A 14,178-nucleotide genomic window follows, 5' to 3' on the forward strand; every position below is an offset into this window, starting at 1 on the left:
TTTGGTACAAATTTCTTCCTGTTGCCCAGCCCTGTTCCCTCCCCTGCAAAAAGCCCATCCCTGTTTGCCCTTTCCTCTCTGGCCCTGTCCCTGTCCCATCCCTGTCCCTGTCCCTCTGTCCCGGGATCCAGCCGGGAGCGCTGCGCTGTGTCCCCAGAGGGTGCCCGGTGCTGGGTGGCCCCGCGGTGGCCGCGGTCCCGGCGGTCACCGGCAGTTCAGGCCGCCGGCCGTGCCGGGTGTGGGCCAGCCGCGGGTCGTGTCCCCCGCGTGTCCCCGTGGCCGCGGTGACCCGCAGCACGGGCCGAGGAGCGGCCCCTGGGGACAGGCCAGCCTCGGGGCCACCGCCGAGCGCGGCCACCACCGCTGCTGTCCCCGAGAGCCACGCGGGGACCAGGGGACACTTCTACTGTCCCTCCCCACAGCGTCACCCCCTGCGTCCCACCCTGGCGACAACGGGGGCCGGGGGGTGCCGGGACACGGAGGGGTTTGGGGAGGGGGGCTCCTTTCCAGCAGACCCCCCCTTTGGATGCTCCACCGGGGTGACCCCGAGTTTAACCCCACTTACGGCGCCGGCAGACGCTGTCCCCAGCGCAGATGGGTTGTGACAGCCGAGAAGTCCCCCCGGCGGGCGCTGGCGAGGCGCTGGCCGCGCGGGGGGGGTCCGCGAGCCCCGTGTCACCGCGCGTTGGCTCCGTCACCTCCCCGCAGCGAGGCGGCGGCTCCGGGCCGGCCCGCGGCTCCCCGGGGCCCGGTGGCACTTGTCGCTCCGCGGCAGCCGCGGTGGCGCTGGGCACATGGCAGCCGTGTCCCCCCCGCCACGGCTGGGGACGGGGAGGGGGCGCAGCGAGGAGCCGGTCGCGGGCAGCAGGGACACGGCGGCTCGGCCGGGAGGGGACACGGCCTGGCTGCCCCTGGGTGTGAGGGGCAGGAGCTGCCACCAGCGCTGTCCCCTGTCCCCAGGTGTGGAAACCTCCGGGAGGGGCCGGGAGCTGCTGGCACAGCTGTGGGACAGGGGACAGCAGGGCAGTGACAGGCGGGGGACAGCAGAACCGGGGGGACACAGGGAGCAGCCCCGCTGGGGTGAGGCAGGGACAGGACTGAGGCACCTGGGAGTGATGGGGGCACCTGGAGGGATGCTGGCACCTGGAGCACAGCTGGGCACGGTGCCAGGGGTGTGCTGGCACCTGGAGCACCGGTTTGATGAAGGCACCCAGGGTGACCTGAGGACCCCAGAGTGATGCTGGCACCAGGGCGATGTTGGCACTGGTTTTCCAGCCTGGATACGGGTACCCAGGGGTGTGCTGGCACCTGGAGCACAGCTGGACACGGTGCCAGGGGTGTGCTGGCACCTGGAGCACAGCTGGACACGGTCTCTGGCACTGGGTCTCCAGCCTGGGCACACCCAAGGGTGATGCTGGCACCCCGCTGGATGAGGCACCTGGGTCACCTCAGTGTGCCTGGGGTGGTTTGGGCACTTTGGGGGCTCCAGGCACCCCGGGAGGGGCTGAGGCTCAGCAGCTCCGGGCCCTCTGCAGCAAAGCCGGGCTCCGATCCGAGCGCGGGGCCAGGGCAGCTGTCCCCAGGGGGTGCCAGCGGGGTCCCCCCCCCGGGGCAGCCCCTCCATTTCTTATAAACGCCTCTGGCGCGGCTGTGCCGTGACACGGCAGCTCTGGGCTTGTGGCTCTGCCCCAGGGCTCCGGCTTTGAGTCACACCGGATCCCCGCACCCAGGGGCGCCCACGGCAGGAAAAAAACCCTCAGGCGGCAGCCGGCAGCCGGCCGGGCACTTCCTCGCACAGCCGTTTCCTATAAACCCCGGCCCAGGGGACGCCGAGGTGGCAGCGCGTCCCCTGGGCCGGGCTGGGGGTCCCCGCAGCCCCCCGGGAGCCCCGGCTCGCGGGGATCCCTTCGGGAGGGGGGAACGGCCGGGAATGGGATCCCAGCGCCACCCCAGAGGGCACCAGAGGTGACCCTGAGCGACACCGGGGGGACAGGGACAGTGCCATCCCTCCACAGCGTCCCCGGTGCCCGTGTCCCTCCCCCTGCAGGGGGAGCGGGGCCCAGCAGAGAGAATTGTTTCGTTTTTCCCCTAAATGATAAAAACACCGAGAAAGGGGAAAAAAAACCCCAACCCAACTGAGAGCTGGAAAAAGAAACCTTAAAGGTGCCCGAAATAAGAGGGGGTTTTGCTGGGAAAAACAATAAAATGAAGCTAGGAAACAGTGAGGTGTGACCCGCTGGCATGGGGACACGGGGGACACGGGGGACAGGGGGACACGGGGGACCCCGCTGGCATGGGGACACGGGGACACGGGGACCTGGGGGACAGGGGGACACGGGGACACGGGGGACAGGGGGACACGAGCCAGGTGTGTCCCACCAGGGGCAGGGGGCACAGCCGGGATGGGAGGCTGCTGCACAGCCCTGGGTGGCCTTGGGGACAGGGCCCTGTGCCGCTGCTGCGACATCCCCGGGGTTCAGAGGGGACAATTCCATCGGGAAAGGTGACAAACCCCAGCCCCTGTCGCCGCAAGAAGCCCCCGCAGCCCATCCCTGTGACGCTGAGGCAGGCCTGGCTTGTCCCTTGTCGCCGCAGCTGGCACAGCCAGGCCACACGGGGGACCTGCGGCTCCAGCCGGACTCGGGACGCCACCAAGAGCCACCAAACGCCACCTTGTCCCCTGCCCGGCACCGCGGGGACAGCGGGGCCACATCCCCCGGGGCAGCGCGGCTGAGGGGCTGCGGGGTGGCTCTGGGGACACTGCGGGGGTGGCACCGCGGTGGCGGGGTGGGGAGGGCACCCCGTGGGACAGCGCTGTCACCCAAGGCACAGCCCGGCGCTGCGGTTGGCAGCTCGGGGGGGTCGCAGGAAATGGGGCCACAACCCCCCCAGGACACCCCCGCTTCCCTCCGCAGCGGAGTGGGAAAGGGAAACTGAGGCACGGGGCAGCCGTGGGAGCCGCAGCGGGGTGGGCTCAGGGGGTCCCCAGGGGTGACAGAGGGGGCGCTGCCCCCCACCCTGCTGCCGGGAGGTGACAAAGTGCCCGGCATGGCACCGAGCCCCGTGGGACCCCCGGGAGCGGCTTCGGGAGCCCCCAGACTCACGCGGGGACGCTGCGGCACCGGGTGACACCTCCTGAAGGGACGGCGGCGCTGGGGGGCCCGGGGGGTCCCCGCGGGGCCGGGGGGAGCCCGGCAGGTGCTGAGTCAGCGGCCGCCGCCCCCGGGGGGAAGCGGGGCCGGGACGGGGCCGGGATGAGTAACGGCGGCCGCCGTTTGGCATTTATCACGTGATTTCAAAAAAAGAGAGAAAAATCCGGGGGAGAAGCTGGGGGGGGGCACTGGGCTCCGAGCCCCGTCCCAGCTGGGGACAGCCCTGTCCCAGCCCTGTCCCAGCCCCGTCCCAGCCCCGTCCCAGCCCCGTCCCAGCCCCGTCCCAGCCCTGTCCCAGCTCAGGCTTCGTCCCCACGCGGGAGCCTTCGGGGACCCGTCCCTGCAGCATCTCGGCCCCAGGGGGGGTCACCGCGTCCCCCCGGCTCTGTCCCCTCCCTCCGGCCCCCCTGGAGCTGCCGGTGCCCAGCCGGGGGGCGATGCTGGGCAGGGGCCGCTCTTCCTGCGCCGTGCCCGGGCAGAGCGGAGATGGGGGCGATAAGAGGGCGGCCCCGCTCCTTATCTCCTCGCACCATCGGCCCGCGGGCCGGGAGCCGCCCTCGCACCCTGCTGGGGCCGGGCCGGGACCCCCCCGCAGCCCCCGGAGCGCGGAGCTCAGCCCGGGGGGCTCCGCCGGGGCTGCCCCCGCCCGGGGGTCCCGCAGCGCTGGCCCCGCGCCCCCGGCCCGCAGGAGGGGCTGTGGGACCCCCAACGACACAGGGCAGGGAGGGAGGGAGGCGCGGAGCTCCCCCCGCCCAGGAAAACCGGCAGAACCCCCCCGCCACCATCGCCCCCGGGTCTGGCCCTGTCCCTGCTGTCACCACCAGCCTGGCGAGCTCTGTGCTCTGTGCCCCTTCCGATTGTCCCGTTTGTGTCACCCAACAAACCCCAGCCGGGAGCTGCAGGGCACCCCAAACCCCGCCACCGCCCCAAACTGCGACCCCGGCCCCAAACTGCGACCCCGGCCCCAAACTGCGACCCCGGCCCCACTGGACCCCCCTCTCCCCCCGCGGGGTCCCCAAGAGAGGAGCCGCCTCCGCCCCCTCCGGGGCGTTCCGAGCGCTGGAAAGGTTTTATTGGAGTCGGTGGTCGCAGCAAGGGCGGGTCCCCCCTCCCGGGGGTCCCGGCGTGGGGCGGGGGGCCGCGCCCGGCCGGGCCCCCGGCGCTGGGGGTGCGCTGTGACACGGGGGGGACATCATGCAGCGCGGAGCGGCTCGGGGAGGGGGGGGCTGCCGCGGCCCCCCCGCGCCCGACCCCAGCCGGGAGCTGCAGGGCACCCCAAACCCCGCCACCGCCCCAAACTGCGACCCCGGCCCCAAACTGCGACCCCGGCCCCAAACTGCGACCCCGGCCCCATCCCAGGGGGCTCCTCCAGCTGGACCCCCCTCTCCCCCCGCGGGGTCCCCAAGAGAGGAGCCGCCTCCGCCCCCTCCGGGGCGTTCCGAGCGCTGGAAAGGTTTTATTGGAGTCGGTGGTCGCAGCAAGGGCGGGTCCCCCCTCCCGGGGGTCCCGGCGTGGGGCGGGGGGCCGCGCCCGGCCGGGCCCCCGGCGCTGGGGGTGCGCTGTGACACGGGGGGGACATCATGCAGCGCGGAGCGGCTCGGGGGGGGGGGGGCTGCCGCGGCCCCCCCGCGCCCGGCGGCTTTGAGGTAGATCGAACGTGGGGGGACGGGGGTGACAGGGTGGGGGGCTCAGCGTGAGCAGCCGCCTGCAGCCCCCGGCTGAAGCGGGGCGTGCTGCTCCTCCGGGGTTCGTTTCTCAGCAGCATCGCTGTGGGGGGGAAATTTGGGGGGGAGGGGGCGCTTTTAATGTAAAAGAGAGGAAATGCTTGAACCGGCGGGACGAGGCAAGGGGACCCCGAGCAGCAGCTGCCCCCCGCCCCCAGCCCCGAGCCCAGCCGCGACCCCCGGGCCGGGGGAGGGCGGCCCCTCCCCTCCCCTGCTCCTGGGGGCCGGGCCCGGGACTCGGCCCCGCGGATCCTCCCTGAGATCGAGCGGCGACACTCGAGGGGACAGGGGACACCCGGGGCACCGGCGGGCCCCCTCCTGCCGCCGCCTGGCACGGCGTGCTCCCGGGAGCGGGGCCGGGGCTCGAACCGGGCACGGGGCGAGGCGGGCGGGGAGGGACCCGCTGCGAGCGGGCTGCTCCGAGGGGCTCCGGGGGCTCCGAGGGGCTCCGGGGGCTCCGGGTGAGGGCGGGGGGCTCAGTCTTTCCGTAGCTACTGAAGACTTGGAGGTATTTCGGGAGCCGGGCGCTCCCGGCGTGTTTCCATGCAGCATCCAAAGGTGGGGAGGGGGCCCGGGCTCAGATCTTGCTGTTCTCCAGGTGCGAGTCGATGTGTTTGACCAGGGCATCGTCCGGGTACCCGATGGGGAAGGCCAGCTGGCACAGCGGGCAGCTCCGCACCTCCGAGTCCACCGTCTCCAGCAGCAGCTGCGGGGGGCACAGGGCGACGCTGAGACCCCCCAGAACCCCCCCCCAACACCGCCCCCAGCCGGCTGACAAACGGGGAAACTGAGGCACGCCGCCTCGCTGCGGGGCGCCGCGGCTCGGGGGGGGCTCCCTCGGTGCTCCCCACGGCCAAACCCCCCCAAAGCCCCGCGGGGAGACCGGGGGGTCCTTCTTACGTTGATGGAAGGCCAGGACTGGGCGTGCTCGGCGCGGGCGTAGGCGGCCGCCGTCCGGTGCGCGGCGTCGGGGTCGGGCACGGGGAAGCCGGCGCAGAAGGAGGCGCAGCGGATGGCCCCGGCCTCGGGGCTGGGCGGGCTGGGCAGCGCCCACTCCTCCTCGTCCGACGACTGCTTCTCGAAGCGGACGTGCTCCTCGAAGGGCTCGCGGGCGCTCAGCGGCGCCCCCGCGCCCCCCAGGTACAGCTCGCCGTAGGGCCGGGGCTTGGGCAGCGTGGAGGCCTCGGGCTGCAGCCAGAGCGAGCGGCTCTGCTGGTACAGCGCCACGTTGGTCACCTCCGAGTAGCTGCGGCGGCCCTGGAAGCCGGCCTTGATGTGGCGGCTCGAGGGCTTGGCGTAGGCCAGCTCCGTCCTGTCGCCGGGCAGGCGGTGCGGGGACGCCGAGCCGGGCGAGGGGCAGGGCGGTGGCACCGGCGAGCGGCGCTGCTGGGCCGGCGACTGGCTCGGAGGTGGCACCGGGGAGCGGCGCTGCTGGGCCGGCGACTGGCAAGGGCCGGGGGCCGGCGAGCGGCGCTGCTGGGCCGGGGACTGGCTCGGGGGTCCCGGCGAGCGGCGCTGCAGGGCCGGGGATTGGCACTGGGAGCGGCCCGGGGGGACGGGCGAGGGGCACTGCGGGGCGGGCGAACGGCGCTGCTGGGCCGGGGAGTGGCACTGCGACAGCGGCGAGTGGCGCTGGCCTGGCACGGGACAGGGGCGACACACAGGGGGGAAACGCTGGGCGTCAGCGCGGCGGCGCGGGAGGCGTGGAAGGTGTGGGAAATGTGGGAAATGCAGAAAATGTGCCTCGGCATCCAGGGGCATCCCGGAGGGAGGGGACGCGGCTGTGGGGACCCCCAGAGGAATGGGAGATTGTGGGGGGGATGCAGCCAGGGAGGGATGGTCCCAGGGATGGATGTTTTGGGATGGGACATTCCCAGGGATGGGTGCTCCCAATTATGGGTGGTTTTGGGATGGATGATCCCAGGGATGGATGTTCTTGGAATGGGAAGTTCCCAGGTGTGGATATTTTGGGATGGGTTACTTGCAGGTGTGGATATTTTGGGGTGGGACACTCCCAGGTATGGGTGCTCCCAGGTGTGGATACTTTTGGGATGGAATGCTCACAGGTACAGATATTTTGGGATGGTTACTCCCAGGGATGGATGTTTTGGGATGGACGCTCCCATGGCTGGGCCCCCTTGGGGTTCGATTCCCGCTGGAGCTCACCCCCACGTGCAGGACGAGCTCCCCCGCCCCCTTCCCGGTGTTCGTGCCCCCCACCCTGCCCGGGGGTGCCCCTCACCCCCGCTGAGGCTCTTGTCCTGCAGCAGCGCCCGCAGGATCTGGCTCTGCAGCGAGCTGAGGTTGCGCAGGCGGCACAGCTCCTCCGTCAGCTCCGTGTAGGCCAGCGCCAGGTTCACCCTGCGGGCAGAGGGTCCCTGGGGCTCAGGGGGGAGCCCTTCGGGGGGTCAGGCCCCAGGAAACCCCTCAGGAGGGTCAAACCCTTCCGCAGGGGTTAAATCCTCCAGCAGGGGTGGAATCCTTCAGCAGGACTTGACACCCCTTGGAATTTTGGTTGGTTTGGTTTTGGTGGGTTTTTTTGGGTTTTTTTGTTTTTAAATACAACTAAAAAAGGTTTAGTGCTGCTGGCTGGATGGTGCTTCCAGCATTCCTCCAGGAAACTCCTGAGGAAATCATGGCCCGGGGTGAAAAAAGCACCTCAGGGTGTCTGAAGTTCCCTGTCCCACCACCCAAACCAGAGGACAATTCCCAAAGGGGACACGGCGGCTCTGAAGGTGACACAGCCCCGCTGTCCCCCCAGAACCAACTCCAAACCAACCCAAATCCATTTTTTTCTCCCAGGGGAGCCGCGGATCGCGCTCCGGGAGCAGCTGGAGGGGAAAGGAGGGAAAGGAGGGAAAGGATGGGGCAAAGGAGAGGAGAGAATAGAGAGGGGAAAAAAAACAACGAGAAAAGAAAATAGGTGAAGAAAAGGAGGGGAAAGAAAAGTATGAAAAGGAGGAAAAGGGAAAGAAGGAAAAGGAGGAAAATAAGGAAAAGAAAATAGCGGGGATAAGAAGGAAAAGCAGGAAAATTAAAAAAAAAAAAGGAGGAAAATGAAAGGAAAGAAAAGGATGAAAAGGAGGAAAAGGAAAGCAAAACCCGCGGAGAGGATGTCACCTTTGTGTCCCCCACCTCAGGCCCCTTTTTGCTGCAGAGCTGGAGGAGCCAGCGGTGGGGGCACGCCCGGCACTGGCACCCAGGGGTGCAGGAGTCATTAAAACCCACATAATCCCCCCAAAACCACTGGGCGGGAAGTGGGAGGGGTGGTCTGATCCCCAGATCCCCACCCCGCTCTTTCAGGGCTTTCTCGAGATCCGGGTCCTGGTTTTTCTCAGGAGAGAGAGCAAGAGGGAACAACCGCGAGCTCAGAAACCAAAGCCTAAACCTCAGAAAATAAACCCAAAAGAAAAGGGAGATCAGGACGGGGGGGGACCCCCACCCCGAGCACAGCGCAGCAGGAGCGCCAGAAAATCACCCGGAGATGGAAAACGCCGATAAGGCGATTTTCACACCCAAAAAAACAGCGGCGGAGAGAAGCAGGTGACAAAAAAGAGCTGAATCGACAAGAAAAGAGCGCGGAGGGAAAAGCTGCGCCCGGGGAGGGGGTGAGGAGCCAGCCCTGCCTCAGCTCCCCCAGCCCAGCGTGGTGAATTTGGGCTTCAAAAAATAAAGATTTTGGTGGTGGGGGAACGTGAATGGAGATATTTGGGAGTTTAAATTTCCGTGGGTGCTGCGGGAAGGGGCTGAGAGGGGTGGGGGGCGATCCGGAGGTGAGCTCGGGTGAGGGAATTGATGGAGGTGGAGGGAACTGATGGAAGTGGAGGGAATTAAGGAGGGGAAGGGAGAGGCGGGAGCCCCCCGGGAAGGATCCAGCCCCCCCCGGGTCCCCTCGCTCTGATCTGCGCCAGGACGACAGAAACGGCGACAGCATCCAACACCTCCGGAGCGGCAGGCACGGCTCGGCCCCAAAACAGCCCCGCTCCTTCCCGGGCCGCGTGTCACCTCCCGTCTGTCACAGCCCGGGCCCGCTGTCACCGCCCGCGGGGGGACAGCGGCGGAACGGCGCCAGCGCCGAGAGAAAGCGGCGACAACCGGAGACCTCGGGGGTTTGGGGGGGTCCGGGGACACCGCCACCGCCTCGGCGCCGCTCGGTGCCGCTCTCCCGGCAGCCGCGAGCCGTCAGTGCCCTCTGCAGGCAGCGCCGAGCCCGCACCGGGCACCGGGACAGCGCACGGGCACCGGGAACCGGGCACCGGGACAGGGCACCGACACCGGGAACCGGGCACCGGGACAGGGCACCGACACCGGGAACCGGGCACCAGGACAACATTTGGCACCGGGAACCGGGCAGCCCGCACCCGCAGCCCCGCTCAACCCCAAGCCCCTGGGACACAGAGGGGTTTTGGGGAGCGGGATCCCCCCGCTGCAGCTCTTCCATGCGGGGACCCCCCCGGGACCCCCGCCCGGAGCTGTGGGGTGGCCGCCGTGCCCCGCAGGCGGTCCCGTGTGTGCCCCCCCGCCCTGCCCGCCCTCGGGGGGCTGCCCCAGCCCCCTCCCAGCACTTACTGGTCGTCGCCCACCTTCTTCACCCAGGCCATGTCCCGCTCCGACTGCTCCTGGGGACAGCAGAGCCCCCTCAGCCCGGGACCCCCGCCCAGCATGGGGGGTCCCGTGGGGTCAGACCCTGCCCCGTTCCTGCTCCCAGACCCCCCCGCCACCCAAAGCCCACTCAGTGGGAGCAGCCCAAGTTCTGTGGGGTCAGATCTGCCCCATTCCCTGCTCCCAGACATTTCCCAGCACCCAAACCCCACATACCAGGAATGAGGGGTGTTGTGGGGGGTCAGACCCTGCCCCGTTCCTTCTCCCGGACCCCCCCGGCACCCACCCCCCCAGGCAGGCCGGGGGCGCTCCCGGGGTCCCCCACCTGCTCGCGGGTGTCCTGCAGGTGCTTGAGCTCGGCCTGCAGCCGCTCGCACTCGGCCTTGAGGTGCTCCTCGCGGTGCTGGGCGCGCTGGTTCTCCTGCCGCGCCGCCTCCAGCTCGGCCTCCAGCCCGCGGCTCTGCCAGCCCCCGGCGCGCTCCAGCACTGCGGGCACGGCCGGCACGGCTCAGCCCGGCACGGCTCAGCCCGGCTCGGCCCGGCACGGCTCGGCCCGGCACCATCCTCGGCTCAGCCCGGCACGGCCCGGCACGGCACGGCCCGGGGGGCGCTCGGGGCGGGGCGGGGAGGGGCGCTCACCGTGGCTCAGGCCGGGGTTGGGGTGCAGGGCCATGAAAGGCACGTCCTGGCCGCCCAGCCCCGGGAAGGCGCCGCCGTCGCGCTGCCGCAGCTGCTGCTCCAGGCTCCGGATGCGGCTCAGGTGCGTCTCCACCAGCGCCCGCTGCACCGGGAGGGGACGCGGGGCACAGGGGCTGAGCCTCGGCCACGCTGCACCCCCTCCCCGGGCTCAGCCTGCCCCCCCAGCCCGGCACTCGCGGGTTTTGGGGTCGCTTTTCGGGGTGGGATGGGTCTGGTGACAGTGGCAGGGCAGGGGTGGCTCCGAGGCTGGGGAAGGGGAGCCGGGGGTGCCCGGCTGGCACCGGGAGCCTTGGCAGGGGGCAGCGGGAAAATGAATAAATCTGAGCATCCCTAAAGCCCCAGCGCGGCCCCCCAGCCCCGCGTCCCCGAGGATGGGGACACCACGGGCCTGTCATGGAGAGGGGACAGGGACCCCGCTGTCCCCTGCCGGCGGCTGCCACCCACCATCTCTCCCAGCTCGGTCTCCAGGTCCGCCTTCTCCACGCACAGCTTCTCGTAGGCCTGGATCATCTCCTCCAGCTGCTCCTCCCGCTCTTTGCTCTTCTGCAGCTGCCGGGGGGGATTTGGGGGTGGGTGACCGGCCCGGGGACCCCCCAAGGCCCCCCCAGACCCCCCGTCCCCGCTCACCTCGTGCTGGAACTGGTTGAGCTGCTGCTGCAGCGACGCCTTCTCGCTCTTGAGCAGCGAGTTCTCCTTGGCCTCGTAGAGGGAGAAGATGTGCTCCTCGCCGAACTCGCCGATCAGGGGGTACTGCGGGGGGGGGCACAGCCGGTCAGCGGGGTCCCCCCGCCCCGCGCGCCCGCCCGGACTCCCCCCGACCCCTCACCTTGACCTCGTACATCTTGAGGCGGCGCTTGAGCGTGGAGTTCTCCCTCTCCAGCCCCGTGAGCCGGTTCTTGATGTCGTCGTAGGCGGTGATGAGGGCGAAGTGCGAGGCCGAGCACATCTCGCCCGACAGGTCGGTGTTGGGGCTGTCCAGCCAGTCCTCGTCCGGCCCCAGCCCCTCCTGCGTCAGGATGCTGATGTCGTCCTCGAACATGGAGTCCATGTCCTGCCTGCGGGGACACAGCGGTGACAGCGGGGCAGGGCCGGCCCAGCCAGGGGACACCAGCGGGGGTGGCCCAGCCAGCCCGGGTGGGTCAGGGCGGGGTCCGGGGGAGCTCAGCCCGTCCCGGTGGCACCGGGTGACAGTCCCAGCAGCTGCCACCAGCAGCGGCTCCAACCCCGCGCTGCCCCGGGGGTGACAAGGGGACCCCGGCCATGCCATGCCATGCCACCACCGGGCAAAGAGGGGACAGAGGTCCCGGTACCTGCACCCCGGGCAGAGCCCCGGGGGGACACGGTGACATTCCTGCCGTTCCCTCGGGGGAGCGAGCACCAGAAATAGCGGCCGGTGCCGCCGGTGCCGCACGGGAGCCGCTTCCCGGCCTCCCACGCCTCGCGCAGCCGTGCCCTAAATACCGGATCTGCCGCTCGCCCCCCGGAGCACCCGGCTCCCGGCACTGCCCCCAGCCCCCCGGGACCCCCGGGACCCCAGCCCCGCGCTGCCGCAGCGCTCACCCCGCGCGGGGCTCCCGGGATGTTTCCCGGTGGGAAAAGCGCCCCGGGCCAGCGCAGCCCGCTCTGCCGCTGTCCCTGTCCCTGTCCCTGTCCCCTGTCCCTGTCCCTGTCCCTGTCCCTGTCCCTGTCCCTGTCCCCTGTTGATGGCACAGGGCGGGCAGAGGGAGGAGAGCTCTGCCGGGTGGCGGGGGGGACAGCCCGGCCCCACCGGCACCCCCAGCCCGGGGGTCCCCCGGGCACCTGGGAGTAGAAATCAGGGACCAGGGGTCTGAAATCCGCCCCGGGGCGGTGACAGAGGGGACACACCTCTGCTCGGGCAGGGAGGGCACTGCCATCACCCCCTGGGGAAACTGAGGCACCCCCAAAGCCAGGATGAGACTCGCCAAGCTCTGGTGACCCCCTCCCCCCCGAATGAAGATCCCCGGAGCCCTGGGAGGCACCGTGGGGACAGGACCCTCTTTGTCCCCAACACTCAGGGCCTGCAGGCAGCCGTGTGTCCCCAGCCCGGCCCAGAGCTCCCCGGATGGCCGTGCCTCAGTTTCCCCAGCCCCGGGACACCCGGAGGGCCGTGCCTCAGTTTCCCCAGCCCCGGGACACCCGGAGGGCCGTGCCTCAGTTTCCCCAGCCCCGGGACACCCGGAGGGCCGTGCCTCAGTTTCCCCAGCCCCGGGACACCTGCCTTGCAGCGGGCCCCAGGCGCGGGGCGAGGCGGCGCGGGCTGGGCAGGGCTGCGGCGCGGGCACGGGCGTGTCACAGGCGTGTCACAGGCGTGTCACCCGCGTGTCGCCCGCGTGTCACGGGGCTGGCACAGGCGAGTCCCAGCTGTGGCAGCTCCGCACATCGGCCGCGAGGGGATCGGCGGGGCCGGGGCCGCTCTCATCGGTTCCCGGCGGGGTCCCCGCGGCTCCGCCGCTCCCCCCGCGCTGCCGGGCCCGCCTGGAGGCCTGCGAGTGCCTGGGGAACAGAAACGGGGCTGGAAAGAGCGAAAATGGGGCTGGAAAGAGCGAAAATGGGGCTGGGGAAAAGCTGAAATGGGGTTTGGGAAAGAGCACAAATGGGGTTTGGGGAAAGCAGAAATGGGATTTGGGAAAAAACAGAAATGGGGTTTGGGAAATGAGGAAAAATGGGGCTTGGGAAATGAGCAGAAATGGGGCTGCGGCTCCCAGGGACTGGGACACCGCTGGAGGGCCCGGCCGGCTCAGGGCTCCGGTGGGAACGGAACGGGAACGGGGATGGGGATGGGAACGGGAACGGGAACGGGAACGGAAACGGGAACGGGAGCGGGAGCGGGAGCGAGGATGGGATGGGAATGGAGATGGGAACGGGGACGGGGACGGGAACGGGAGCGGGCATGGGATGGGATGGGATGTGCCAGGCTGCGGGTGCTGCCGGGCGCTGGCACCAGGCTGGGTTAGGGACAGGGCTTGGCCCCCCCAAACCCTTTTTGGGGTCGGGAGGATGCCGGTTCGGTGGGACCCGGCCTGGGGCAGCCCCCTCCTCACTGCTGGGACCCCCGGGCGCTGTCCCGGTACTGAGGGGCGGGGGGGCCGCGGGGGGGGCTGGGGGCAGGAACGGGAACGGGGATGAAGATGGGAATGGAAACGGGAACGGGAACGGGAGCGGGCATGGGATGGGATGGGATGTGCCAGGCTGCGGGTGCTGCCGGGCGCTGGCACCAGGCTGGGTTAGGGACAGGGCTTGGCCCCCCCAAACCCTTTTTGGGGTCGGGAGGATGCCGGTTCGGTGGGACCCGGCCTGGGGCAGCCCCCTCCTCACTGCTGGGACCCCCGGGCGCTGTCCCGGTACTGAGGGGCGGGGGGGCCGCGGGGGGGGCTGGGGGCACCGCCACGGCCACGAGCGAGGGCAGCGGGCTGGAACCGGGGCGGAACCGGGGGAACCGGGGCAGAACCGGCGGGCAAAGGGGGACGGGTCGAGCGCGCTCCCGATCCCGGAGCCAGGCCCGGAGCGCGGACGGGGGTCGCAATAGGGTGAGCGGGGGGGGGTCCGGCCTGCGGCGGCCCCGGAGCCTCCGGGAAACCGTCCCCGAACGCCCCCGGGCCGGGCCGGGGCCGCGCCGCGCCGGGGGTCGCCGGGCGGGGGACGGGGACGGAAACGCAGGAGGGTCCGGGGCGGAGCCGGGACGGGATGAGGATGAGGATGAGGATGAGGATGGAGCCGGGGATGGGGATGGAGCAGGAGATGGGGATGGGAGCGGGATGGAAGCACGGGGGGAGATGGGCACGGAAGCGGGGATGGGGATGAGGGTGGGGATGAAGATGCGAATCCAGCCGGGGATGAGGATGGGGGTGAGGATGAGGATGGAGCCGCGGATGAGGATGAAGCGGGGATGGTGAGGGCGGCGGGGCAGGCGGGCCGGGGCCGGGGCTGGGGTCTCGCTGTGGCGGGAGAGGACAGGCCCGGCGGGGCGGGGGCTGCCCGCT

At 70.6% G+C, this 14,178-nt stretch overlaps 1 protein-coding gene across 4 annotated transcripts; it reads right to left on the minus strand.

Annotated features, from left to right (window-relative positions):
- Positions 1 to 5,321: 5,321 nt before the first annotated feature.
- On the minus strand, positions 5,322 to 12,686 carry TBKBP1 (TBK1 binding protein 1). 4 transcript variants are annotated; one of them, XM_039704668.1, is made up of 10 exons: positions 12,413 to 12,686; positions 11,004 to 11,228; positions 10,805 to 10,927; positions 10,622 to 10,726; positions 10,118 to 10,259; positions 9,804 to 9,964; positions 9,460 to 9,495; positions 7,119 to 7,237; positions 5,777 to 6,513; positions 5,322 to 5,582 (listed from the first exon to the last, which is right to left on the minus strand). In XM_039704668.1, the coding sequence occupies exons 2-10, from the start codon at positions 11,223 to 11,225 to the stop codon at positions 5,368 to 5,370; spliced, it is 1,860 nt and encodes a 619-aa protein (XP_039560602.1). In that variant the 5' UTR covers positions 11,226 to 11,228; positions 12,413 to 12,686; the 3' UTR covers positions 5,322 to 5,367. The 4 variants fall into 4 exon arrangements, with proteins under 4 accessions (XP_039560602.1, XP_039560599.1, XP_039560601.1 ...); XM_039704665.1 differs by lacking the exon at positions 12,413 to 12,686 and having other exon boundaries at positions 11,004 to 11,996; XM_039704667.1 differs by lacking the exon at positions 12,413 to 12,686 and having other exon boundaries at positions 9,446 to 9,489; positions 11,004 to 11,995.
- Positions 12,687 to 14,178: the final 1,492 nt, after the last annotated feature.

This window comes from Passer montanus, unplaced genomic scaffold (assembly GCF_014805655.1).
Source record: "Passer montanus isolate IOZ18808 unplaced genomic scaffold, ASM1480565v1 scaffold179, whole genome shotgun sequence".
NCBI classification, from domain to species: Eukaryota; Metazoa; Chordata; class Aves; order Passeriformes; family Passeridae; genus Passer; species Passer montanus.

Coding starts and splice junctions, on each gene's coding strand:
- TBKBP1 (XM_039704665.1), bottom strand. CDS start 11,444: ATGGCATGGCCGGGGTCCCCTTGTCACCCCCGGGGCAGCGCGGGGTTG. Junction 10,260..10,621: donor AGACCGAGCTGGGAGAGATG/GTGGGTGGCAGC, acceptor CTCCCGGTGCAG/CGGGCGCTGGTGGAGACGCA. Junction 9,965..10,117: donor CAACCCCGGCCTGAGCCACG/GTGAGCGCCCCT, acceptor CCGTGCCCGCAG/TGCTGGAGCGCGCCGGGGGC.